The sequence below is a fragment of the Tursiops truncatus genome, chromosome 2 (assembly GCF_011762595.2).
Source record: "Tursiops truncatus isolate mTurTru1 chromosome 2, mTurTru1.mat.Y, whole genome shotgun sequence".
In the NCBI taxonomy this organism is placed as follows: Eukaryota; Metazoa; Chordata; class Mammalia; order Artiodactyla; family Delphinidae; genus Tursiops; species Tursiops truncatus.
The window spans coordinates 49,891,081-49,918,145 of NC_047035.1; the positions used below are offsets into that span (position 1 = coordinate 49,891,081).

The 27,065-nt window shown below is 37.8% G+C and overlaps 1 protein-coding gene across 3 annotated transcripts in view; it reads right to left on the reverse strand.

The window, feature by feature from the left end:
• ATL1 (atlastin GTPase 1) overlaps positions 1–19,742 on the reverse strand; it is a 78,367-nt gene extending 58,625 nt beyond the window's left edge. For 2 of the 3 annotated variants that reach the window (XM_073800498.1, XM_019923925.3), the window contains exon 1: positions 19,604–19,742. In XM_073800498.1, coding sequence (XP_073656599.1) covers positions 19,604–19,637 — 34 coding nt within the window. In that variant the 5' untranslated portion in view covers positions 19,638–19,742. Of the gene's footprint in view, positions 1–19,067; positions 19,197–19,603 lie in introns of those variants that run through there. The other variant, XM_073800497.1, reaches the window with a different exon arrangement.
• Positions 19,743–27,065: the final 7,323 nt, after the last annotated feature.

Genomic DNA, 27,065 nt, shown 5'->3' on the forward strand with positions numbered 1-27,065 from the left:
ATAAATGAAACAGAAACGAAGAAAATAGCAAAGATCAATAAAACTAAAAGTTGGTTCTTTGAGAAGATAAACAAAATTGATAAACCTTTAGTCAGGCTCATCGACAAAAAATGAGACAGGACACAAATCAATAAAATCAGAAATGAAAAAGGAGGAATCACAACCGACACTGCAGAAATACAAAGGATTATAAGAGACTACTACACACAACTTTATGCCAATAAAATGGACAACCACGAAGAAATGGACAAATTCTTAGAAAGGTACAATTTTCCAAGACTTAACCAGGAAGAATTAGGAAATATAAACAGACCTATCACAAGTAACAAAATTGCCATAATTAAAAATCTTCCAACAAACGAAAGTCCAGGACCAGATGGCTTCACAGGCGAATTCTATCAAACATTTAGAGGAGAGCTAACACCAATCCTTCTCAAACTCTTCCAAAATATAGCAGATGGACAAACACTCCCAAATTCATTCTACGAAGCCACTATCACCATGATACCAAAACCAGAAAAAGATATCACAAAAAAAGAAAATTATAGACCAATATCACTGGTGAACATAGATGCAAAAATCCTGAATGGAATACTAGCAAACAGAGTCCAACAGCACATTAAAAGGATCATACATGATCAAGTAGGATTTATCCCAAGGATGCAAGGAATCTTAAATATATGCAAATCAAGTGGCTTCCCTGGTGGCGCAGTGGTTGAGAATCTGCCTGCTAATGCAGGGGACACGGGTTCGAGCCCTGGTCTGGGAGGATCCCACATGCCGCAGAGCAACTAGGCCTGTGAGCCACAACCACTGAGCCTGTGCATCTGGAGCCTGTGCTCTGCAACAAGAGAGGCTGTGATAGTGAGAGACCCGCGCACCGTGATGAAGAGTGGCCCCTGCTTGCCACAACTAGAGAAAGCCCTCGCACAGAAACGAAGACCCAACACAGCAAAAAAAAAAAAATTAATTAATTAATTCCTACCCCCAACATCTTAAAAATTATATATATATATACGCAAATCAGTCAACGTGATACACCATGTTAACAAATTAAGGAATAAAAACCATATGATCATCTCAATAGATGCAGAAAAAGGTTTTGACAAAATTCAACACCCATTTATGATAAAAACTCTCCAGAAAATGGGCATAGAGGGAACCTACCTCAACATAATAAAGGCCATACATGACAAACCAACAGGAAGCATCATACTCAATACTGAAAAACTAAAAGCATTGCCACTAGGATCAGGAACAACACAAGGATATCCACTCTTGCCACTCTTATTCAACATAGTTTTGGAAGTCCTAGCCACAGCAATCAGAGAAGAAAAAGAAATACAAATTGGAAAAGAAGGAGTAAAGCTGTCACTGTTTGCAGATGACATGATACTATAAATAGAGAATCCTAAAGATGCTACAAAAAAACTACTAGAGCTAATCAATGAATTTGGTAAAGTAGTAGGATACAAAATTAATGCACAGAAATCTCTTGCATTCCTATACACTAATGATGAAAAATCTGAAAGAGAAATCAGGGAAACACTCCCATTTACCATTGCAACAAAAAGAATAATATACCTAGGAATAAACTTGCCTAAGGAGGTGAAAGACTTGTACTCAGAAAACTATAAAACACTGATGAAAGAAATCAAAGATGACATAAACAGATGGAGATATACACCATGTTTTTGGATTGGAAGAATCAATATTGTGAAAATGACTATACTGCCCAAAGCAATCTACAGATTCAATGCAATCCCTATCAAACTACCAATGGCATTCTTCACAGAATTAGAACAAAACATCTTACAATTCGTATGGAAACACAAAAGACCCCGAATAGCCAAAGCAATCTTGAGAAAGAAAAACGGAGTTGGTGGAATCAGGCTCTGTGACTTCAAACTATACCACAAAGCTACAGTAATCAAGACAGTATGGTACTGGCACAAAAATAGAAATATAGATCAACAGAACAGGATAGAAAGCCCAGAGATAAACCCACACACATATGGGAACCTAATTTACGACAAAGGAGGCAAGAACAAACAATGGAGAAAAGACAGTCTCTTCAATAAGTGGTGCTGGGAAAACTGGACAGCTACATGTAAAAGAATGAAATTAGAACACTCCCTAACACCATACACAAAAATAAACTCCAAATTGATTAAAGACTTAAATGTAAGACCAGACACTATAAAACTTTTAGAGGAAAACATAGGAAAAACACTCTTTGACATAAACCACAGCAAGATCTTTTTTGACCCACCTCCTAGAGTAACAGAAATAAAAACAAAAATAAACAAATGGGACTTAATTAAACTTAAAAGCTTTTGCACAGCAAAGGAAACCATAAACAAGACAAAAAGACAAGCCTCAGAATGGGAGAAAATATTTGCAAGTGAAACAAAAGACAAAGGATTAATCTCCAAAATATACAAACAGCTCATGGAGCTCAATATCAAAAAAAGACACAATCCAGTTAAAAAATGGGCGGAAGACCTAAATAGACATGTCACCAAGGAATACATACAGATGGCCAAGAGGCATATGAAAAGATGCTCATCAGCACTAATTATTAGAGAAATGCAAATCAAAAGTATCACGAGGTATCACCTCACGCTGGTCAGAATGGCCTTTATGAAAAAAGCTAGAAACAATAAATGCTGGAAAGGGTGTGGTGAAAAGGGAACCCTCCTACACTGTTGGTGAGAATGTAAATTGATACAGCCACTAGGGAAAACAGTATGGAGGTTCCTCCAAAAACTAAAAATAGAACTACCATATGACCCAGCAATCCCATTACTGGGCATATACCCTGAGAAAACCATAATTCAAAAAGAGACATGCACCAGGGCTTCCCTGGTGGTGCAGTGATTGAGAGTCCGCCTGCCGATGCAGGGGACACGGGTTCGTGCCCTGGTCCGGGAGGTTCCCACATGCCGTGGAGTGGTTGGGTCCATGACCCATGGCTGCTAAGCCTGCACGTCCGGAGCCTGTGCTCCGCAATGGGAGAGGCCACAACAGGGAGAGGCCACAACCGTGAAAGGCCCGCGTACTGCAAAAAAAAAAAAAAAAAAAAAAGAGACATGCACCAAAATGTTCACTGCAGCACTATTTACAATAGCTAGGACATGGAACCTACCTAAACGTCCATCGACAGATGAATGGATTAAGAAGATGTGGCACATATATACAATGGAATATTACTCAGCCATAAAAAGAAATGAAATTGAGTTATTTGTAGTGAGGTGGATGGACCTAGAGTCTGTCATACAGAGTGAAGTTAGAAAGAGAAAAACAAATACCGTATGCTAATGCATATATATGGAATCCAAAAAAAAAAAAAAAGGTACTGATGAACCTAGTTGCAGGGCAGGAATAAAGACATAGGCATAGAGAATGGACTTGAGGACATGGGGTGGGAGGGTGAAGCTGGGGCGAAGTGAGAGTAGCATCGACATATATACACTACCGGATATAAAATAGTTGGCTGGTGGGAAGCAGCATAGGGAGGTCAGCTTGGTGCTTTGCGATGACCTAGAGGGGTGGGATAGGGAGGGTGGGAGGGAGGCTCAAGAGGGAGGGTACATGGGAACACGTGTATGCATATGGCTGATTCGCTTTGTTGTGCACCAGAGACTAACATGGTATTGTGAAGCAATTATACTCCAAAAAGATCTATTAAAAGAAATATATATATATATATATATATATATACTTGATTTATAGTTTTGTGTTGATTTCTGCTGTACAGCAAAGTGATTCAGTTATACATATATACCCATTCTTTTTTAAAATATTCTTTTCTATTATGGTTTATCACAGGATATTGAATATAGTTCTCTGTTCTATACCATAGGACCGGGTCATGAAATTTTTTTTTTTTTTTTTTTTTTTTGCGGTACACGGGCCTCTCACTGTTGTGGCCTCTCCCGTTGCGGAGCACAGGCTCGGGACGCGTAGGCTCAGCGGCCATGGCTCGCGGGCCCAGCCGCTCCACGGCATGTGGGATCTTCCCGGACCAGGGCACAAACCCATGTCCCCTGCATCGGCAGGCGGGCTCTCAACCACTGCGCCACCAGGGAAGCCCATGAAAATTTTTGATAAGTATGTCAGCTAAAAAAATATTCACGACCCCAAAAAAAAAAAGTGTCTGCTCTTCAAAAAATATTGTTAAGAAAATGAAAGGACAAGCCATAGACTTGGAGAAAATACTTGCATATCATATATCTAGTAAAGAACTTATATAAGGAATTCATAAAGAACTCTCAAAACTCAATAATAATGAAATAAATTACCCAATTAAAAATGGGAAAAAGACTTGAACAATTAAGGAAAATATATGGATGGAAATTTTACTGTATGTATATTATACCTTAATTTTTTAAACAATAAAAACACCAGTTACATGTCATTATAAAACCTGATACATCTAATAATAAATTTAAATGATGTGCTGGTAGATATTTAACAACCAGCTCTTAGAGGTAGGTGGGTGTGGAAAAGTCCTGATTTGTAGCATTTGCCAATTTCTGTGATATAAATACCACCACTATGACCCCTTTCAATCTACCGGTGTGACTCATGGAGTGTGCTGCTGGGTAAAGATGCACCTATAAGCTGGCTCCAGTGTACCACTGAAATCTAATGACAGATATTTAAGACTTGTACAGAAATATACAAAACATTATTGAAGGAAGTATATATTGATACATGCTCTCAGATTAGAAGGCTCTCTGTTATAAATGTCAATGCTCTCCTGGATTCTTAATTTGGTTATAATACCAATCAAATTCTCAGCAATATTTCTAGTTGATTAACAAGTTTATTTCTTTCTTGTACAAATCCTTTTTATGAAGATTTACTAGCTCATATGGAAAGGCTAAGAGCCAAGAACACAAAGACCACCTTAAAGAAGAACAAAGTTGAGGGATTTACACTAACAGACACCAATAGATATTTTAAATCTAAAATAATTAAGGCAGGGTGATACTGTCACAAGGATAGACAAGTACATGAATAGAGAAGACTAGAGATTTCAGAAACAGACCCACATAGACACAAGCATCTGACTTACAACAATGTGCAATTGCAATAAATGAAGAAAGGATGATCTTCAATAAAGGATGCTAATTAACTTGGATATTCATATAGGGAAAAAAAAATGAACCTTCATCCCTAGCTCTCACCATAAATAAAAATCAATTCCAAATAAAACTTAGATCCAAATGTGGAACAGGAAAAGCGGACAGAGGATACGAACAGGCAACTGACAAAAACCACAATATCAAATGGTTCCACACATAGGAAAAGATCTTCATTCTCATGCAAATAAAAAATGAAAAAATATATTGATACATTTTTTATATATCAGATTTACAAAGATCAAAGATAATTCCTTTCATTAGTTGGAATGTGAATCTGTATCCTCAGACGCTGCAGAATTTAAATGGATTCAGCACCTTCAGGCAGCAATTTGGCAAATAATTATCAAAAATACAAACATACATACTCCTTGACCCAGCAATGCTATTTCAAAGAATTCATCCTGCAGACAGACTCATACACATGCAAAACAACAGAAGCAGTGTTAATGCCCATCAACAAGGGACTGACTAATAAACTATGGTTCATTCACCTATGAAATACAAGGTAGTTACAAAGAATAAGGAAGCTCATTTGAAATAACTGCCGATATATATTATGAAAATATAATACAAGGTATAAAACAGTATGTATTGTATAGTATAGTATCACTGGGGAAAAAGTGTGTAGGAGAGTGTGTTTGGCATATTTGAGGAACAGCAAGGAGTATGGTATGGATGGAGCAGGTTGGGAAGATTATGAAGGGCCGGATCATGCAAAGCAAGACAGGCCCAATCTGAAAGGATTTTGGATATTGAGGGTGAGGGAAAGAGAAAAGGCATCAGTGGATGTTTGTATATGATTATCCTGTCCAACTCTACCTTTATATGGTAGGTGTGGATGAGACACATAACTTTGAACTTTCAGTTTAGATGTTCAAGGTCTTTGAAGAGCTACCAACAGGCTAAATGAAGAGGAAGGAGATTATATGTTAAGTGTGATATAAGTATACTGTAAAACAAATATCTGAGTTGTGACTTTAAAACAATGAGAAAGTTTACAGGAAAAAGTCTCATGACAATGTAAGCCAATTACCATATTAAATATTCCTTTTTGGTAAGGAAACTTTTAAAAATACAGAAATATTTTATTATTAATAGAATGAAAAATGGAATCGAATTAATCTATGGAATATTCATAAATATATAATCATTAGTTTGTATTTCATCTAAAGTTAGGAAAGTTTTTTCCTATCCAAAACCTATTGCTACCATCAATCTCTACATATATTTATGGTAATCAATATTTACATATAAAACTATTTAGATAAGCTAAACCCAAACGTCTATCAACTGATAAATGGAACAACAAATGTGGTATACCCATACAACGAAATATTATTCAGCAATAAAAAATGCAGAACCGGGCTTCCCTGGTGGCGCAGTGGTTGAGAGTCCACCTGCCGATTCAGGGGACACGGGTTTGTGCCCCGGTCCAGGAAGATCCCACATGCTGCGGAGTGGCTAGGCCCGTGAGCCATGGCCGCTGAGCCTGCGCGTCCGGAGCCTGTGCTCCACAACGGGAGAGGCCACAGCAGTGAGAGGCCCGCGTACCGCAAAAAAAAAAAAAAGAAAAAAAAAATGCAGAACCAATACATGTTAAAACATGGATGAACCTTGAAAACGCAATGTTAAATGAAAGAAGCCAGTCACAAAGGACCACATACTGTCTGATTCCATTTATATGAAATGTCCAGAATAGGCAAATCTATAGAGACAGAAAGTGAATTAGTGGTTGCCTAGGACTGGGAAGTGGAAGGGGATTAGGGGGTGATGGCTAAGAGGTACAAATATTCTTTTGGGGGCTAATGAAATGTTCCAAAATTGTGGTGATGAGTGCACAGCCCTGAATACACTAAAAGCCATTGAATTATACACCTTTAAGTGGGTGAATTGTATGGTATATGAATTATATCTCAATAAAGCTGTTAAAAAACTATTTAGAAAAACTTCAGTTTCTGTAAAAAACGTCAAAATTGAAAACACAGACTGAAAATATCTGGAGAGCAGAGATTGTCTTACTCATGTTTCCATTTCTTAAAAACTTGTAACAGAAGCTTACACAGTAGGCACTCAATAAATATTTATATGAATTTAATAGAAAATAACTGAAAAGTATTAGAATATACAGGATAATCAAGAACAAATATTTTGAGCTTGATTCATTATTCGTAACTATATTTTATCTAAGCAATAAATATTATTCTTGCTCTAAAAGAATCCAAAAGTCCATTGGAATGCATGCCAAATCTCTTTAGCGCCAGATTTCTACCTTCTTAAATATGTTTTGCTTAAACTAAACTTAGTTTCAATTCCTGGAGCACTATGTAAATGTTTAAAAAGCAGGAAACAGGTCAGAAGCAAATCAGATGGGAATTAGCATTTTACTATGGATAATACAAATGTATAGCTTACAAGGAGAGAACCAAAAACTATATATCGCTTCGCCTTTTTAAATACTAAATCTTATATTCAGTAAAGGGATTTTAGGGACTTTTCCATTCTATGTGGTGTTTTAAATCACTGGAAGCTGGCCACTCGGTTACCGAATTAAGATAATGTTGAAAGGAAATCTTCAAAAACTTATAGATGGAGAATAATCATTTTAATATACTGGAAATGCTGTGGGTGTATATTTCTAATTTTAATTGTAAACTCTGTAAAAATAAAATCTATACTTCATGTCTCCAGCAAAAATTAAACCTCACAAGATGACTAACTCTGAGTATGCTGAAGCCTTTATAGAGAAAAAGACATAGCACCTAGGAAACCGTCTCTTGGCAACTGAAATATTATTTCTCCTTAAACTATTATGTCTCTTTCTAACAGAATTTGAAGAATGACAGAGAAAACATTGAATGAGCACCTGAGAATGACTTCCAAAAACACATCAAAAGGGAGTGTATACAGAAAGGGACAAATAGAGTTGAGGAAACAAAAACAAAAGATTAACTCATAAAACGAATTTTAAGAATGTTTCAACAAGAGTAGAGATAGAAGTTACAATGAGATGATTACACATAGCAGACCACAAAACACTACCATGCAGACTCTCAGATTGTTCTGCTGTTAACAACACCCTTGAGGAAGAGGGTTAAAAGGAATAATGCAGGTCCTGCAACTTCAGAGCCTTGGAAGAAACAAGTAAATCATTTGGCAGGCTCTTTATTTATACTGAATCCAAAAGCATTCCATAAATGGTTAAATGATGCCTCTAGAAGAACAATGTCATCATGATTAGGGCACTGTGTATATATATATATATAAAATATACATACACATATATTTCATATGTTCATGTATATACATGAAAAGACTTCAATAGAAAGATAAGTAGCTGATAAAAAGAAGAAATACTAATGGTTAATAGACACGGGGAAAAGTTAGGTCTTCTCAGTAATTAAAGAAATAATGCTAATTAAAAGGAGATAAACTTTTTAGCTTTTATAACTTGCAAAGGTTAAAAAATATATACACTCAGAGTTGGAAACATTAAAAAACACTAAAAAAATATACATACCCTTTAATGAAACAATTCAATTTCTAGGAATTTATCCTAAGGAAACTATCAGGATTGTGCACATGCATTTATCTACATAAAGGTTCATTACAGCATTATTTATATAACAAAAAATTGGAAACAATCTAAATCCCTAACTCTAGGGTACTGTAAATAAATTATGTCACAGCTATACTATGCAAAATATGGAGCCATTTGAAAGCATGTTATAGAAAAATACCTAATCATGAGAAAATATGTTCACATATTTTAAGAAAAAAAAAGCACATGGGAAGTGTAGTCCCCATTAAGGAAAACAAATCCTCATGCAGTTATAGTATTTGGTTTCTAAGGAACTGTCTCATCCTTTAATCATCTCTGAGTCAGCTATTTTGAAAACGGGTGGCTACTCTTTCTGCTGAATATTGTCTGTGTCATGCTCAGGTCTATCTCCACCATTCTCAGCTCTTCTTTTTTTTTTTTATTTAGCCACTCTCTCTCATTTTTTTGATTATTATTTTATCTTTCTTTATTTATTTTGGCTGCATTGGGTCTTTGTTGCTGTGTGCGGGCTTTCTCTGGTTGCTGGGGGCGGGGCTACTCTTCGTTTTGGTGTGCAGGCTTCTCATTTCAGTGGCTTCTCTTGTTGCGGAGCACAGGCCCTAGAGCGCGCAGCCTTCAGTAGTTGCCGCGCGTGGGCTCAGTAGTTGTGGCTCGAGGGCTCTAGAGTGCAGGCTCAGTAGCTGTGGTACATGGGCTTAGTTGCTCCGCGGCATGTGGCATCTTCCTAGACCAGGGGTCAAACCTGTGTCCCCTGCATTGGCAGGTGGATTCGTAACCACTGTGCCACCAGGGAAGTCCCTCTAAGCTCTTCTTTACATTGCAGAGACTGGAAGTGTGGAAACTACAGTACTACAATTCTTACAATCCCTTCTTAGCAGGGTTCTCATTTAGATTTTGCCCATGAAAGGCACTCATGACACTTGGAGGCAAGAGTGAAGATGAAAGCTTTACTGCCTTCTAACAGAGTGGACAGATATGTGACCAGATATGCGAGCACCTATGAGGCTTGCAGCACATGCCAAAAGGAACAGAACTGCAACAATTCACAGACAGTAGCCAACATTTTGAAGGTACTTTCAAGAAGTATGTGCCTGGACCTTTGGAGTGGGAAGACAGTGTAAGAATATGTGGTCCCATGTGAATGCTTACCAAGGGGCATTTACTGTAGAGGAAGCTCTCAAAAATCAGATGGACAAGGTGACTGACTCATTTTGTGAACGTCAGTTAGCCTCCTACTCCAGCCACTCCTGCTCAGTAGGCCCACAGACTAAAACAGCAAATGACATATGAAGCATCTATATTAGTATCAGAAAAAATAGACTTTGGGGCAAAAAGCAGTACTCAGGAGAAGAGGTTCACTACATAAAAATAAAAGGCTCAGTTCATCAGGAAGATGTAACAAGTCCACATTTGTGTGCACCTAACAACTTAGCTCAACGTCCATAAACAAAGCTTAAGGGAATATTAAGGGAAAATTGGCAAACCCACTGTCATGTTTTAAAACATCTCGCAGAATTTTAAAGTATCTATCAGATATCAGTATCTGGTAGATCAAGCAGTCCAGAAATCAGTTAGAGTTTGAAAGATATGAACAATACATTTAATAAGCTTGAGCTAACAAACATATATAGCACACTGCATCAAAAATTAGTAAACAAAAAGTGCTTTTCAAACCTACATGGAATATGTGTAAAAAATTAAACACGTAGTAGGGCATAAAACAAGTTTCAACAAAGTTCACACCAGGTATTCTATAAACCTGAACTGCCTAATATTGCAGCCACTAGCCACATGTGGCTGTTCAAATTAATTAAAATTAAATAAAATTAAGTGTTTGGCCCTCATTCTCACTGGCCATACTTCAAATGCCCAAAAGACACATGGCTAGAGGCTAACATATTGAACAGTATAGATACAGAACATTTCTATCAGCATAGAAAATGGTGCTACTGTACAACATATTCTCTGACTAGAATAAAATTAAGTATGAAATCAATATCAACAAAAATATAATTTAGAAATCCATACTTTCTGTATATTCACAGGTAAAGAAAGAAATCATTGTGGACATTTAAAATACTTCAAACTGATTGAGATTGAATCTACTGCATAACAACACATATAGGATATAGCAAAATTGATATTTAGAGAAAACCTATAGCCCTAAATGCATATATTAGAAAAAGGCGGCAAGCTCAAAATAAATGAGCTCAGTGTCCAACTTTTTTTTTAAGTTAAAAAGAGAATATAGAATGAAACCAAAGAAAGTACAAGAAGGAAATGATAGAGATAAACAGAAATTAGGTAAATATAAAAGAGAAAAAGGAGAGATTAACGATAAAAGATATAATAAGGAAGATACAGATAAAATTCAGCAGAGAAAATAATAGAAAATTAAGAACCATCTCATGCCAAGTTGACAAAATGGACAAATTCCAAGAAAAATATAAACTATTAAATCTGACTCAGGAAGAAATAGAAAGCTTTAATTGTTCTATAACCAATACAGAAGTTGAATCAATAGTTCAAAATTTTACTAAAAGAAGACAGGAGGTCCAGATGGTTTAATAGACTATTTTTCCCACACTGGATCATTCTAATCTCATATAAACACTTCTAGAGAATCAAAAAGAAAAGAAAAAAAATTTCTCCCCACTCATTTTATAAAGTTAATATAACCTTGATACCAAAGTCAGAAAAGAAAAGTATAAAAAAAGAAAATTAGTTGTAAACGTGCTTGGAAATATCTTTAAAAGATTAGCAAATCCAGCAATGTATTTAAAAAGGTAATACAGTATGTCTAGCCTCGGTTTATTCCAGGAATGCAAGATCACTTCAACAAAGAAGATCTTATAATTAAACATATTAAAAAATTAAAGAATAAAAGCCATATGATTATTTCAATAATTACAGAAAAAGCAGTTATTATAATTCAATATGCAGTGATGATTTAAAAAAATATATTACTTAGGAATAAAGGAGAACATTCTTAATCTGATTAAGACAGGAAAAAGACATAAAAGACAAAGATTAAAAGGAATGAACAAAGCAATAACTACTGCAGATGATAGGTTTCTTTATGTAGAAAACCCTAAAAAATCAACAGGCAATTTAGCTGAATTAATAAGACAGTTTAATTAGGTTCCTAGATATAAGATAAATATGTAAAAGCTGACTGCATTTTATATACTATTAATAGCCAAATATATATAAATATAAATATAAATATATATATATAGACAGTTGATACTTGAACAACAGAGGTTTGTATTGCACAGGTCCACTGACACGTGGATTTTTTTCAATAAATACACAGTTGGCCCTCCATGCTGGCAGGTTCTGCATCAGTGGATTCAACCAACTGTGAATCATACACTATGTTTACAATTCGTGGTTGGCTGACTCTGCCTAAGCAGAACCCACAAATATGAAGGGCAGACTATAGGACTTGAGCATCTGTCAGTTTTGGCATCTGCAGAAGGTCCTGGAACGAATCCCCCACAGACACTGAGGGATGATCGTAATAGAGGAAAATATCATAACAACAAAAAATGTAAGGAACATAAGAGCAAAACTAACAAATGATAAGCAGGCCATTCAAGGAGAGTTTTTAAACTACTGCAAGACATCAAGAAACAAAAGCTAAATAAATGAAGGAATGTGCCATGTGCATGGATAGGAATAATTAATATAGTAAAAATCTTGATTCTATCAAACTAATCTACAAATTGGATGCAAGTTTAATTTAAAAAATCCCAACTGGGCTTTCCAAAGAACTTGAAAGCCAAAAGCCAAGAATAAAGAACAAAAAAAGCTATAAGGCATATAGAAAATAAATAGCAAAATGACAGAAGTAAATCCCTCCTTATCAGTAAGTTACATTAATGTAAATGGATTAAGCTCTCCAATCAAAAGACAGAGACTGGTATAATGCATAAAAAAAATATGATCCAGCTACATGTTGTCTACAAGAGATTCATTTTGGATCCAAAGACACAAATAGGTTGAAAGTGAAAGGATGGAAAAAGATATTCCAATTCTAATGGTAAATGCGGACAAAATAGACTTTAACTCAAAAAGTCGAAACAAAGAGGGACATTATATATTAATAAAGGTTCAATGCATCAAGAAGATATAACAATTATAAACATTTATACATTTAATAACAGGCCATCAAAATATGTGAAGTGTTAAGTTGGAGACTTCAATACCCCACACTCATAATGGATAGAACAATCAAACAGAAGATAGGCAAGGAAACAGAGAATCTGAACAACACGGTAAATCAACTAGGTCTAACAGACTTATATAGAACATTCTACCCAACAACAGAATACACATTCTTCTCAAGTATATATACGACATTCTCTAGGATAGATCATATGCTAGACCACAAGATCATATGCTAACCACAAATTAAGTCTCAGTGGATTTTTAAAAGACAGATATCATATAAAAAATATCTTCTCTAACCCACAGTGGAATGAAGTTAGAGATGAGTAACAAAAGTAAAACTGGAAAATTCACAAATCTGTGGAAATTAAGCAGCACACTCATAAACATCCAATGAATCAAAGAAGAAATAAACAAGAGAAATTAGGAAATGAAATGCAAATAAAAACTACAATGAGATACCACCTCACACCTATCAGGATGGCTACTATTCAAGAAAACAGAAAAGAACAAGTGCTGGTGAGGATGTAGAGGAATTACAACCTTTGTGCACTATTAATGGGCAAGTAAAATGGTACAGCCACTGTGGAATACAGTATGACAGCTCCTCAAAAAATTAAAACTATAACTACTATATGATTCAGCAGTTCTACTTCTAGATATATACCCAAAGAATTGAAAGCAGGTCTCAAAGAGATGTATTTGAACACCCATGTTCATAAGAGCATTATTTACAGATGCCAAAATGTGGAAGCAACATAAGTGTTTATTGACAGATGGATAAGCAAAATGTGGTATATACAGTCAATGAAATGTTACTCAGTTTTAAAAAGGAAGAAAATTCTGACATATGCTACAACATGGATGAAACTTAAGGATTCTATACTAAGTGAAATAAACCAGTCATAAAAAGACAAATACTTGATTCCACTTATATGAGATACTTAGAGCAGTCAATATCACAGAGGCAGAAAGCAGAATGATGGCTGCCAGGGGCTGGCGGAGGAGGGAATAGGGAGTTAGTGTTTAATGGGTACAGATGCTTTGCAAGATGAAAAGAATTCTGGAGATGGACGGCAGTGGTGGTTGTACAACAACATGATGTACTTAGCACTACTGAGCTGCACACCTAAAAATGGTTAAGATGGTAAATTTTATGTGTATTTTACCACAATTTTAAAAAAATGAAAAAAAAGAGACATGCAAAATTTTAAAACCAAATATTATAGGAGAAAATTTTATAACTTTGAGGTAGAGGAAGATTTCTTAAAATACAAAGAGCACAAACCATAAAGGAAAATATTAAATTAACTATTTTTAAATATAAAATTTCTGTTTACTAAAATATACCATCAAGAGAGCAAAGTCACATCACAAAGTAGCAAAGGACAAATAACCTGACAAAAGATCAGCAAAGGGCAAATAGGCAGAGTAGGAAATAGTAATGGTTAATAAATGTATGAAAATATACTCACACCTCATTGGTAATCAGTAAAACACAGATTTAAACCATAGTGAGATATCATTTCACATCTATTATAATACCAAGTGTGGGTATTATAAGTAAACAAAATACTTTGTGGAAAAATGTATACGCTAGATTCCATTTATTTTAGGGTCTTAAAAAGGTAAAACTAAATAATATATAATTTAGTGATATATGTTACATATATACACACATACATATATATAATATATATATATAAAATGATCAGGAAATGAGAAACACCAAATTTATGGAAGTATTTATAATGAGATGTTGCCATAAAGGAGGGGCACACAAGCAGTGTCAAAATATTGATAAAGTTCTATTTTTTCAGCTGGGGAGCGGGGATACAGGTGCTCATTATTATACTTTTTAAAATTGAACATCTGTTTTACTGTTTTGTATATATAGACATTTTTATAGAATAATTTTTATGTAAAAGAGCCTCCAACTTTAAAAATATGCAACTATGTTTTATGACTAAAGTTTCTCACAGTAAATCATTTTCCCGATGATCACAGGTTACACTTACAGTCTAGTCACTGGTTTCTAAAGATAATAAAGGCTACAGAGTTTGAAATGGAGGAAAGATATAACCCAAGAGCCATCAAGACAAGGTAAACAGATATAAAGTATAAAATATATATATATGGGGTCTTCCCTGGTGGCGCAGAGGTTGAGAGTCCGCCTGCTGATGCAGGGGACGCGGGTTCGTGCCCCGGTCCGGGAAGATCCCACATGCCGCGGAGCGGCTGGGCCCGTGAGCCGTGGCCGCTGAGCCTGCGCGTCTGGAGCCTGTGCTCCGCAACGGGAGAGGCCACAACAGGGAGAGGCCCGCGTACCGCAAAAAAAAAAGAAAAAAATATATATATATATGAAAAATATATATGAAAAAATATGTAGGGAAGGCAAATTAAATTAGAATAATGTGGAGGGAAGAGTCTGTAGGGGAAGTACATGTATGACCCAATAGAAATTTTATTTTGTTTCAGGAGGAACAGATATATAGAAAATGAGGCAAGACAAAGGGACAAAGGGTCTCATTCCAAGGAAAACAGAATACAGTCAATTGGAAAAGAAAGATCAGGGGATTACTATAATCAAGATTGTTTTTAACCTTTCCTCAAAAAACAAAAACAGAAACCTAAAAATTAATTTTCAGCAAATGCCTTTTCAACAAATAGACGTTTCCTACACTTACTGTGAAGCTAAGAGTTTTTTTTAAAGGGGCAGGAAAAGCTGACACTTTAGTGCAAATATTCTTCTTCTAAAGCAATATTGCACCAACAGTTTCTGTTACATTGCTGAAAACTCAAATTACCAGGTGGCATCCCAAGTTTTTAAGCAACTGTGATTAACAAAACCAAATAAATAAAAATGGGTACACTTCTGTTTTGTTTCTGGGAGTACTTAAACTCTAAGCCCAACATTGAAAGACTGCTTTCTGGGCTACTGTTTCTGATATTCATCTGTCTCCTTTGTCTTCCATATACTAGCATATTCTTTGCCTTCTTTTCTAGTCCAAAGCGATCAAGTTTATAGAGCATTGATTTCTCATACCAGCTTAAGCCTAGACAGGCTTGTTGTGGCACCTATTGGATTCTATTTTAATTCCTTGTCCTTATCACACGGACCCGGTAAACAAACAACCCTAAATTTAAATCCTAGGTCTATAACATAAATTATCAAACTTCTGGGAAGTTATACTCTCTGTGTGTCAGATTCCTTATATATTAAAATAAGGATAATAATGCCTACCTTTTAAGAATTGACTTTTTTTTTTTTTTTTTTTTCTTCGGTACGCGGGCCTCTCACTGCTGTGGCCTCTCCCGCTGCGGAGCACAGGCTCCAGACGCGCAGGCTCAGCGGCCATGGCTCACGGGCCTAGCCACTCCGCAGCATGTGGGATCTTCCTGGACCGGGGCACAACCCGTGTCCCCTGCATCGGCAGGCGGACTCTCAACCACTGCACCACCAGGGAAGCCCAAGAATTGACTTTTAAATGCTTAAATTTATTCAAACTTCTAGTTCAGTGTAGATCCAGGTACAGGTGGTGGGATTCTCAGTTTTGGAAGCACGGATTTGCTTCCCAGTTGTATGTATGGGTATGATCCTCAAACACCACCCAACTCTGGGTGTCAGCAGAGATGCTTTTCTGTTTTCTAGCTTCCATGGCCCCTGTAGGACCTAACAGCTCTCTGACCACTCAGATAAAAATAATACCTGTTATTGGTCCTATAGGGCCCTTATCTGAACTTTAGGTCCCCCTTACAAATTTTGCAAGTATCTCTCTTGCACTTTTCTTGGAAATCCTGTATTTTCCAATTCTGGATAGTTTAGCTTTCCCCTCTTCCCTTTGATTTCTAACTCGTCTGAAAAATATGTATTTAGCTAGATGATAAGGTCAGTTTACCGTCTTCCTTTCTAAGCTATCACCTGAGTTTTTTTCTCATCAGAGACCTCTGCCTTCTATGAGGGCCTGTTTTCTCTATTAACCTCACACCATGCCCCATTAAACATAAAAACATTCCATAGCATTATGTTATAGAAAATAAATTAGAAGACAACTCTAGGTTCTAATCTCAGTCCTTTAACTTACTAAATACTATGTGACTTTCACCAAGTTATTTAACCTACCCGAGACTCAGTTTTTTCATCTGCAAACAGGGAATATGTCTTGACAATTTAGGAGGCTAAAGATCAAATGCAATAAGGCAGATGAATGTGTCTTGAAAACTATAGTTCTAAACAATGCAGAAAGTATTATCCATTCAACAAAATACTGGTGATGGCAAAAGAATCAAGTCAAACTGCCAGAGTTGGAGTCCTAGCTCTATTATTTACCTTTTAATATGTAAAATGAGGATTATAATACCTACTTCATATGATATTAGCTCAGTGATGTTAGTTGTTATTATTAAATGCCTATTACACGTTAGGCATTGTACTGGTAATAAAATGGAATCAAGACAGACATGGCTAACATCTTTGCCAAAAACTTCTACTATGTCCTACTCCATATGCTACATTTTCTAAGTCATTTATGTCATATACACTTTACAGCAAAGAAAAATCTGAGTAGTAAAGCATTTCCATAGAACATCAAGATAAGACCCCACAATTCCACTATTTCTTTTCTGTGAAATTTCCAGTGAACACATAGTAATTGTGGTATTTCTTTTCTTAATTCATCACTTGACTCAAAAGTCTTTTCATGACTTCTGGGTAAACTGCCTAGAATACATTTCTATCAAATGTAAATAAGACAGTGTTTCTGAAGGTAACATCCAAAGATGATCTGCTTCTCAATCACCTAAAATGCTAATAAAAGGCAGATTCCTAGACCTTATTTCAGATGTATTGAGGCAAAAGCTCTGGCTGGAAGATGTGGGAATCTGCATTTCTAATAAGTTCCCAGTGTGATTTTTATGCAAATCCCATTTGAGAACCACATTCTCAAGAAAGAAAAAACCTCCACTACATAAGAAATTTGTAACCAAAGGCAATACTGAAAAATAATGATCCAAAGCTTCGTGAAGGAGAAAAATTTTAATCGTCAGAATAAATTTTCACATGCCTGTCTCTTAACAGGGTTGAGTCAACAGTGCACAGAGATTAAGACCAAAATTGACTTGAACATACACACCTTAACTGTCACTATTCAAGAAACTCCTATTCTGGAGGCCAAGGGAAAGGACGGAAAGGGGACACTCTGAAAAAGTTTACCCATATTTCAGAAGAAGCAAACAAAACGGTGTTATTGCAGTAGTCACGCCTACTAAAATTGGGATTTGGTGATATCAGAAAATGGAACCGATTTCTCTTGAACTCGGACAACTAAAGACAGACCTCCCTGCTCCAACTCCCCGCATCTACCATAAACGTTGGATAATCTCTCAAATGTAGACTTTGCCTACTTGGGAGTTAAGCTGGTCCTGTGACCAATCAGAGGCAAGGAAAAATATGATCTTTTGATAAAAGGTAATCAATTTTCATAAAAGATAACCAAAATAACTAATTAAAATTTATACCTCTCAATCTGATGGGCAGTTATAGAAGAGATCTCACTGAGACACGGAAGAGAGTCAATCAAGGAGCCCTGAACTCCTAGTGCCTGTAAACTTTCCAAATAACAATTCAAAGCTAATGAACAAACTACTTCTCTGCCCACTAAGCCACACTGGTCTGAGATCTGCTCTGGTGCAGATAATAAAATGCCCTAAGATGGCAGTGGGTTCACTGTGGCTGGAAGAAGTCGGGAGCCCAAAGAGGAAAAAGACGCCCAACCTGCCCACACTAACCGTCCGTCCGCACCCAGTCTGGAGCAGCAGAGCGGGCGGGGCTGCGATTTCTCCTGCATCACTGCGCCCTCTCTTCTCCGCCTGCGTGAGCACCGCCCTCCCACTCGCGGCGTGAACCCACTGGGCCTAGCCTCTCCTTCCCCCTCCCCTCGGCCTGATGCTGAATCATGAGCCCTGCATCTCCAAAAGGTAAAATCTGAGAACAATGCCACCCTTAGGGCTGGCCTGAATGGGGTACCAGGTCGGGGTGGGGCGGAAGACTGGAAACCACAACTTTGCTCCCCTTCTTCCCAAATTCCCCACCCAACCCCCACATGAAAATGAGTACCGCAGCCTTAGGGGATTCCCAAGCGGCACCCCTTCTCAGGCGTCGCTCGGGTTGGCAAAGGTCAGACCTGGGCCCGGCGCGCTCCGCCTCATTGTTCCAACGCTGCCTACCAGCCTGCCCGCCAGCCAGGAGTCCGAGCCCTGCAAGGCCGGGGAGCCCGCAGCTCGTGGGGAAGGGGTGGGCGATCTCCGCCCCTCTCCTGTAACCACCGCCCCTGCCCACCACCCTCGCCCTTCCTGCCCACCTCCTTTCGCTAAAGCGGAACCGGCGAATCCCCCGGAGGCGACCGGGTGGGTGCTGTCCAAATGCTGGGAGGAGGAGGACTGGGGTGGGGTGGGGTGGGGTGGGGAGGGTGGGGAGAAGCGGGAGTCTCCGGCCTGCGCTTGGCTGCAGCCTTCGCCCCTTCGCCCCACAGCCAGATGCCGGTTCCACGGGTCCCGCTCGGCCACCGTTCCTCCCGTCCGACAGGGAGCCGCTCGGCGGTGGCCATCTCCCAGCCCTGGATGCTGGCGCCGAGCAGCCCTTGGCCCTCCTCGTCTCCAGAAGCAGAAGGCGGAGGGCCCGTCCCCGTGCAGGCTGCAGAAGTCACCATACGCTACTCACCCCAACTGTTTCTGTCCCTGCGGTTCTTGGCCATGGTGGTCCGGGAACTGGTGGCGGTGGGGCGCTGTCACGGCGCTCGCTCTTCTCCCGGCCGCAGGTTGCTGGCGGTGGGAGGCTCTGTGCCCGCGCTGGGCGCAGTTCACTCAGACTCTGAGGATGTTGCTGTGGCGCTGGTGGGAAGGAGTGGGGAGGAGAAGGGAGGAGAAAGGGATGAACCAAGCTCAGCATCACAAGCCCAAGTTCACACAAATACCAGCGTCACACCCTCCCTACCTCAGCCCACCCCCAGAGCCTGAAGACAGTGACAGACAATGTACTGCAACATTTTCGATGGAAAAAACATACAAATAAATAGCACCCCCTTACACACTCTCAAAGAATTTAACAGCATTATACAGTCAGAAATAACACAAACCAGTATACTGCATGATTCTGTATGTTCAAATACCTGTTTCCTAGACCAGTTACAAATTAGTAGAAACATGCTGGCAACATTTACATAGCCAAAGAAATTTTAAAAATCTGCGTTTATCTACCAGGTACCATTTCCCCCCTAACTTAAAAGCAAGGTCACATTAGTAAAGAGGGTATCATGCATTTTTGTACCTGTATACTGAACAGGCCTGTCTTAAAATTAGGATAGCAAATTTAGATTAAGATCAAGATAAATGAAAGCTGGAGATTCACCATAATCTGTAACTAACTCCATTCTAGTGGGCAAAATTTCCCACTACATTTGCAGAGATATCACCTGGCGTTATACTGACAAATATTCTAAGTAAAGTCATACTATATAATCTGGAAGAGCCTTGGCAGTAACAAAGGTTGCAGACAATTTTGAAAGCAAAAGGCAGTAAATACTTAAAAAAAATTTCTCAATCTCTCCCTTTTCCCTGGTTTCTTCCTCTTTCCCTATAAACTTAATTTTCAATGTCCTAGAAACACTGTCCCTTCATGCTACCTGACCCTCAAGATACCATCATCCCATTCCTCACACAGTTTTCACCTGCATGTGGTTGTTGCCCATACTCTACACAGATCAGTTCTGCCTAGGAGATTACTGCTAGCTTCTTAATTACCAGATCCTTGGTCTCTGTTTACTCCTCATCATAAGCAACTCTTCACTCTGTGTCCCCTCAATGTAATTTACTATGATGGCTTCAGACAGGACCTCCATCCATGCTGTTGATTCCCAAATCTCTCTTCTAGTCTCAAGCTCTCTTGAGGAGAGATAATCATCATTCCAGAGCTGAATTTATAACTGCCTGAGGTCATCTTCAGTTTGTTTTCCTACTGACACTTCAAAATCAATATGTCAAAAACCAAAGTCTCTCACTCACCACTGCCAAATCTTATGCATTTCATATTTCAGTTAATGGTTCTATGACCTCAGACCACTGTAAACAAAGTTTACATTATGGTTTTAAAGGGGACTGTGTTCAACAGAGTTGCATTCCCTAAACACTAATGAGACAACATAGGAAGATAGAAATTATCTCACCCCATACCTACAAAACAAATTCATTGAATAAAAAGAAGCGTGTTCTGCTTTTCTTGTATTTCTTTACTATAATTCTCAGCTCACATTCTAGCCTGAAAATCCCTTTCAGGTGAATCCCATTAAAAAAGAGTACAGTAGATTCCACCCCCAAAATGTTATATATGTAATTCAGTATCTATTCCTAATTGAAAAAGAAACTTATTTTCAAAAAACCCTTTTTCTGCTGTAATTAATAAGTAATCTGTGAGCTAATACTTGAGACTGTGTGAATGTCTTGGCCAAGAACTTTTTCATCCAATGGTTTTTAGCATCCACTGACATCCTTGCATGAAGTGACTTTATATTAGTGATTTTAAAATAATTATACCACTTCTTTTACATTCTACATTTAGTAATTGGCATTTCCTCTGCCACCTTTGTTTGTTGAGTACCACTGTTCACTTCATGGATTCATAAAATCTAAAAACACTTCACTGTATCATTTACCATCATTATTCTTTCTAATGCTCAAATTGCCCTAAACTTGACCAATGGTAGCTCCTTCAAGTTAACACCTGTGTCCTTTTAACATGTCCTATTTGTCTTTGATCATTTTCCTTGTTTTCTGGCACAAGAAAATGTTTCAAGTTTCCCTTGTATTTTCCCTGCCTCAGAACTAGGATTAACTGTTCCTCCAAGAAACTCTGGCTGCTTTTAATGAGAAAAGGAATTTAGAAACCAAGATCTGAATGCTAGTTGTGCTCACTGCTAGCTGGAATTTCACTGTTTCAAGACTCTTTCAGTGGACATTGTTAGAACACATTTATTTTTTAAAACCATAAGTTTAATCTACTCTAAAGAAATACCTCCAACAGTATGAAAATACATACATACAGAGTAATTTATTGCAGCATTTTTGTTATTGCAATATATTGGAAATAACCTAAATGCCCATATATAGGAGAGTGGTTAAATACACTATAATACATGTGCACAATGGAATACTATGTAGCTATAAAAAAGAATACAGAAGATCTTTATGAACTGATACATACTGAATTCCAGAATACATTGTTAAATGGAAAAAAAAAACCCAAAGCACAAATGCTTAACCCATCCTGTAAGAAAGAAAAGCATATAAAAAATGTATGTGCTCATCTGTGCAAAAGAAATACAGGATAAACTAGAAACCAATGAGATAAGTTATCTACAGGAGATGAGTGGGAATAGGATGGAAGCAATGGAAGAATGGGAATAGGGTAGTAAGGATTAGGACGACTGATGCTTCTCTAAGCGTAACCTTTTCATAAAGCCCTGACTGTTAGAACCATGGCAATGTTTCACATTCTCCAAAATAAATAACTAAAATCAATCATGGTGGGATGAATTGGGAGATAGGGATTGACATATATACATTAATATGTATAAAATAGATTAATAAGAACCTGCTGTATAAAAAATAAATTAAATTAAAAAAATAAAATAAAATCAATCAGGATATGGGGCTAGGGGTGGAAGCAACTCAAAATGGAATTACAAACAGTAAAAAAAAAAAAAAGTGAACCTAACTATATTACAGGGGAATAACATAACTACACTGAAGTGTTTTCTAAACTTGAGGAGCTTTAGAAAATAGTATTTTGATTGTATGCTGTAAGACTAAAGACAAAAACTGTATACAAGTATTGCTCTTTAGTTCATAATTTTTTTTTCTCCCAGGACATACGTGGGTTAGCAATTCTGAAATTATTTATGTTTGCACTAGAGTTGAACAAATATATCGTGGGTAATCAGAGCCAGATTTCTTGTTTTGGAGATGAAGTTATAATAAGGAGAGGGGAAGGACAGAATGAACCCTGTGGTGTTGAACTGGAATCTGAGGTATCAGTATGATACAGTAAAAACACAAATAGCTAAATTAAAAAAAAATGGGCAGAGGCTCTAAATAGACATTTCTCCAAAGAAGATATACAAATGGCCAAGAAGCACATGAAAAGATGATTTAATGTTTTTAGTCACTAGGGAAATGCAAATCAAAATTTGAAAAACTGCAATGAGACATCACCTCAGAATGTAACCAAAAAGAAAGACAAAAAGTGTTGGTGAGGATGTGGAGAAACTGGCACTGCTGGTGGGAATACAGCCACTTTGGAAAACAGTCTGGCTGCTTCTCAAAAAGTTAGATATAGAGTTACCAATTGGCCCAGCAATTCCACTCATAGATATATACCCAAAAGAAATGAAAAACACATGTTCATGCAAAAACTTGTACAGGAATGTTCATAACAGCATTGTTTGTAGTAGCCAAAAGGTGGAAACAACCTAAATACCAATAACTATCAATGGATAAACAAAATATGGTATATATCCATACAATGGAATATTATTTAGCCATAAAAAGGAATGAAGTACTGATAAATGCTACACCGTGGATGAACCTTGAAAACATTATGCTAACTGAATGAAGCCAGTCACAAAGACCACGTATTGTATGATTCCATTTATATAAAATGCCCCCAATTGACAAATCTATAGAGACAGATAGTAGATTAAAGGTTGCCTAAGGCTAGAGAGGGTGGGTGGGAGGTTGGGGAGAAATTGGGGAGCAATTGCTATTGAATACAAAGCATCTTTTGGGGGTAATAAAAATGTTTAAAAATTTTTATTGAAATCAATTCTGTTCAACTCTGTGAATATACTAAAAATCACTTAGTTATATAAATTGGTGAATTATATGGTATGTGAGTTATATCTCAATAAGGCTGTGTTTTAAAAGTCAAAGTCAAGTTTATTTTAAATCAGAAAAAAAGAGGAAAAGGTATTTGTACTTTAGTACTCTAGATCCTCTCTCCTCCTGACTCCTCTGGGATATTACTCCAAAAATTATTCCCTCCCTCCTATAACCTCAATTATTTTTTCTTCTATTGGTTCCTTCACCATGCTCATTTTCCCCCAAAAAACTCTCAATCAGGAGTTTTTCAGTAATCGATGATCCAACTTGCTCCTTCCCTCTATAACTAGCAATCCTGTTAAAGTATATCAGTTAGAACGCTTTTGGCTATAACTCAAAATGGCTTAAATAAAAGGACATTTACTGTCCTAATTTTTTTGAAGACAGGTTGGTTTTATGGTGGTTCATTCATCAGTGCAACATCATCATGGATAAGTTAGGATAAAGAATTGGCTGCTGTAAAAAAAAACTACAGTGGTTTAAGACACTTATTTCTCTCTCATGAAATAATCTGAGTGTAAGCCATCCAGGACTAATATAGTGGCCTCTTTATACTTTCTTCCACCCTTAACTTGGGACTTCCATCATGTAATCCAAGATGGCTGCTTGGACATTCACATCCTCATTCCAGCCATGTAGAAAGGAAGAAAAGGAAGAAGTGGATATATCCAATCTGCAGGTACAACTCAGAAGTTGCACACATCACCTCAACTCAAATACCATTGACCATACATGTCCCACGCAGTTGATAAATATACCATGTATTTAACTAAAATTTGGGGAATCTAATACCACAGAAAGAAGAGAAATGGATACTGAAGAATACAAGCAGACTTTTTCACTAGGACCAAGATTGCATTCTACCATACTGTGTGTGGGCTTATTTTCTAATGCAAGCTCCTGCCATAGTTCCAAAACGGCATCTGCCATTCCAGTCATCAGAGGCACACAGCCATGCCTAGAGACAGAAAAAGGCATGTCTATGTCTTGTGTACCTTGTTAAAAAGCACTCCAGCAGACTTTTCCTCATGTGTCATTGTCCACAATGGTCTAAGCCTAAACCATCCCCTTAACAAGAGGAATGAGGCTAGGCCAATCGATATTTACCCCCTAAGATTGGGGAAGGTCTCAGTGTCCTTTAATGGACATAGCCACTCAGAAAAGGTCCACAAAATTGTGGTTCTGATAATACAGAAAGAGGATTGTTTCTGAGCAGAATGCCCAAGGTCATAATCATAGCTTCCATTTCCCCCTCACCCTCCACTAGTATCTCAGCTGGTAGGGTGATCCAAACTTTACTCCCATAGGATCCAAGTCCTTACTGGTCTTATATTTACTGGATTGCTGCAGTTTCCCATTGTTCAGTAATTGTGGACATATGAAAACCAAGAGGTACCCTAGTGTATACCTGGGGTTCCAGATATAGTCCTTATTCTCTTTGTCGAGCAACAACCAATTTCTCCTTGGTAATTAAGACCAATCACCCCAACCAGTACAATGAACCCCTCTCTAACTATTGGCTCAGTGGTCTGAACACCTCATATAGCCCGGGTGGTAGTGTCAGCTTCCTATTTAATGGAACTGTGACTGGGTTATCTGGGGAAAGTATCTGTCCCTTGCACACTAGGGCCTTCAGATCCACCAAGCCCAATGTTTTAGAGTCAAAGTTGTACAGACAAAAATTCTTCAACTGAATTATTAGGAATAATAAAAGGGTCACTCCTACCTCCACCCCCTGGTTGCTCGGCCCATGCATTCTGAATATGGGGTAGATGGCAATATATATTGGCTACTGAGTTAAATCCTATATCATATCCTCATAGGGGTTATCTCTCAGCCAACGGATCCTTCAGCAGGACTTTCCTCCATTGTATCATACTAGATGCTTCTAAGTGATGGGTTTGAGGTAAGATCAGTTAATTTCATGGGCATGACTCCATTGCCACACTTCCTCATAGTAAGATGAGTTTCTTGCTCAAATTTAACGTTGTTTGTGATACATAGTGATGAAATAAGGCATTCTGTAAGTCCATAATTGTGGTACTAGTAGAAGCTTTCCAAGCAGGGATGGTAAACCTGTATCTGGACTATGTATCTATTCCCATGAGGACAAATTGCTCTTCCCTCCATAATCAAAGGGACCTGGTTTAATTAAACTGCCACCAGGTAACTGACTGGTCTAAGGAATCGTACCTTACTAGGGTCACTGCAATGGCCTCTGCTATAAGGAAGCTAAATACACCATAGAGGCAGTAACCGTATTACCCTTGGCAAGTGGAAGCCCATGCCACTGAATCTGTGTTTAGCCTCCATTCCTATTGCCACATGGCCCCACTGAACTAGTACTAAGGTAACTAGGTAGAGGCTGACTGACATCCATAGGACAGATCATCTTGTATACCTGATTACTGGGACGGATGCCCTCTTGTGGGCAGGCAAATGGTTCACAGACATTTTCACATTCCGGGTCAATTTTGAGACTCCATCCATAATACATCTCCCACTGACTTCCTTATTTCTGATCATCTTCTTTCCAAGTTATTGCCAGCTTATTAATTACTGTGCATAAATCAGTATAGATCCATACCTCAGGCTCTCTTTCATTCCTAACACAGAGGACAACCAGATGTTTTATTCAAAATTATGCCCTCTAGGAAAATTTCTCTTCATCTCTATTTTTCAGGACCACTTTACTATGAAGTAGGGCCATAATTCAGTGGCTCTATGCTTCTAGTTGGTGCTAGTACATCATCCAGACCATTAATAAACCAGGCCCAAGCTTTGCCTTCCTCTGCTAAATGACCATGAGCCCAAAGACAGGGTTCAAAAAAAGGTGGCAAAGAAGTAGGGGCAGGTACAATGAAAGTTAGTCCATGTACTTTACTTGTGCCTTCCAGATCAGCTCAGGCTACCCCAGTATATACCTTTCCATTTGACAATGGAATTCTGCTGCCCATGTTCAATTTATGAGTCATCAGATAAAATCCAGTTCCTAAAGAGCAGTTCACAGCACAAAATCACTTAGAATCCTGTGGTCAGGTGTTTAGTATCTGCCGAGCCCTGGTAGCAAGCCAAGAGTTGCTTTTCAACTGAGCTGAATACAGGAACCCCTGTATCAATTCTCATATAAACTTTAAAACCACCCTGGGGATCAAAGTTACATATCAGATGATCAATTCAAGCTGGATAAAAAAAGGATGTGCACTGCCTTCCTCAACTCTTCTTTTGAAAACTCCCATTATAATGACCTG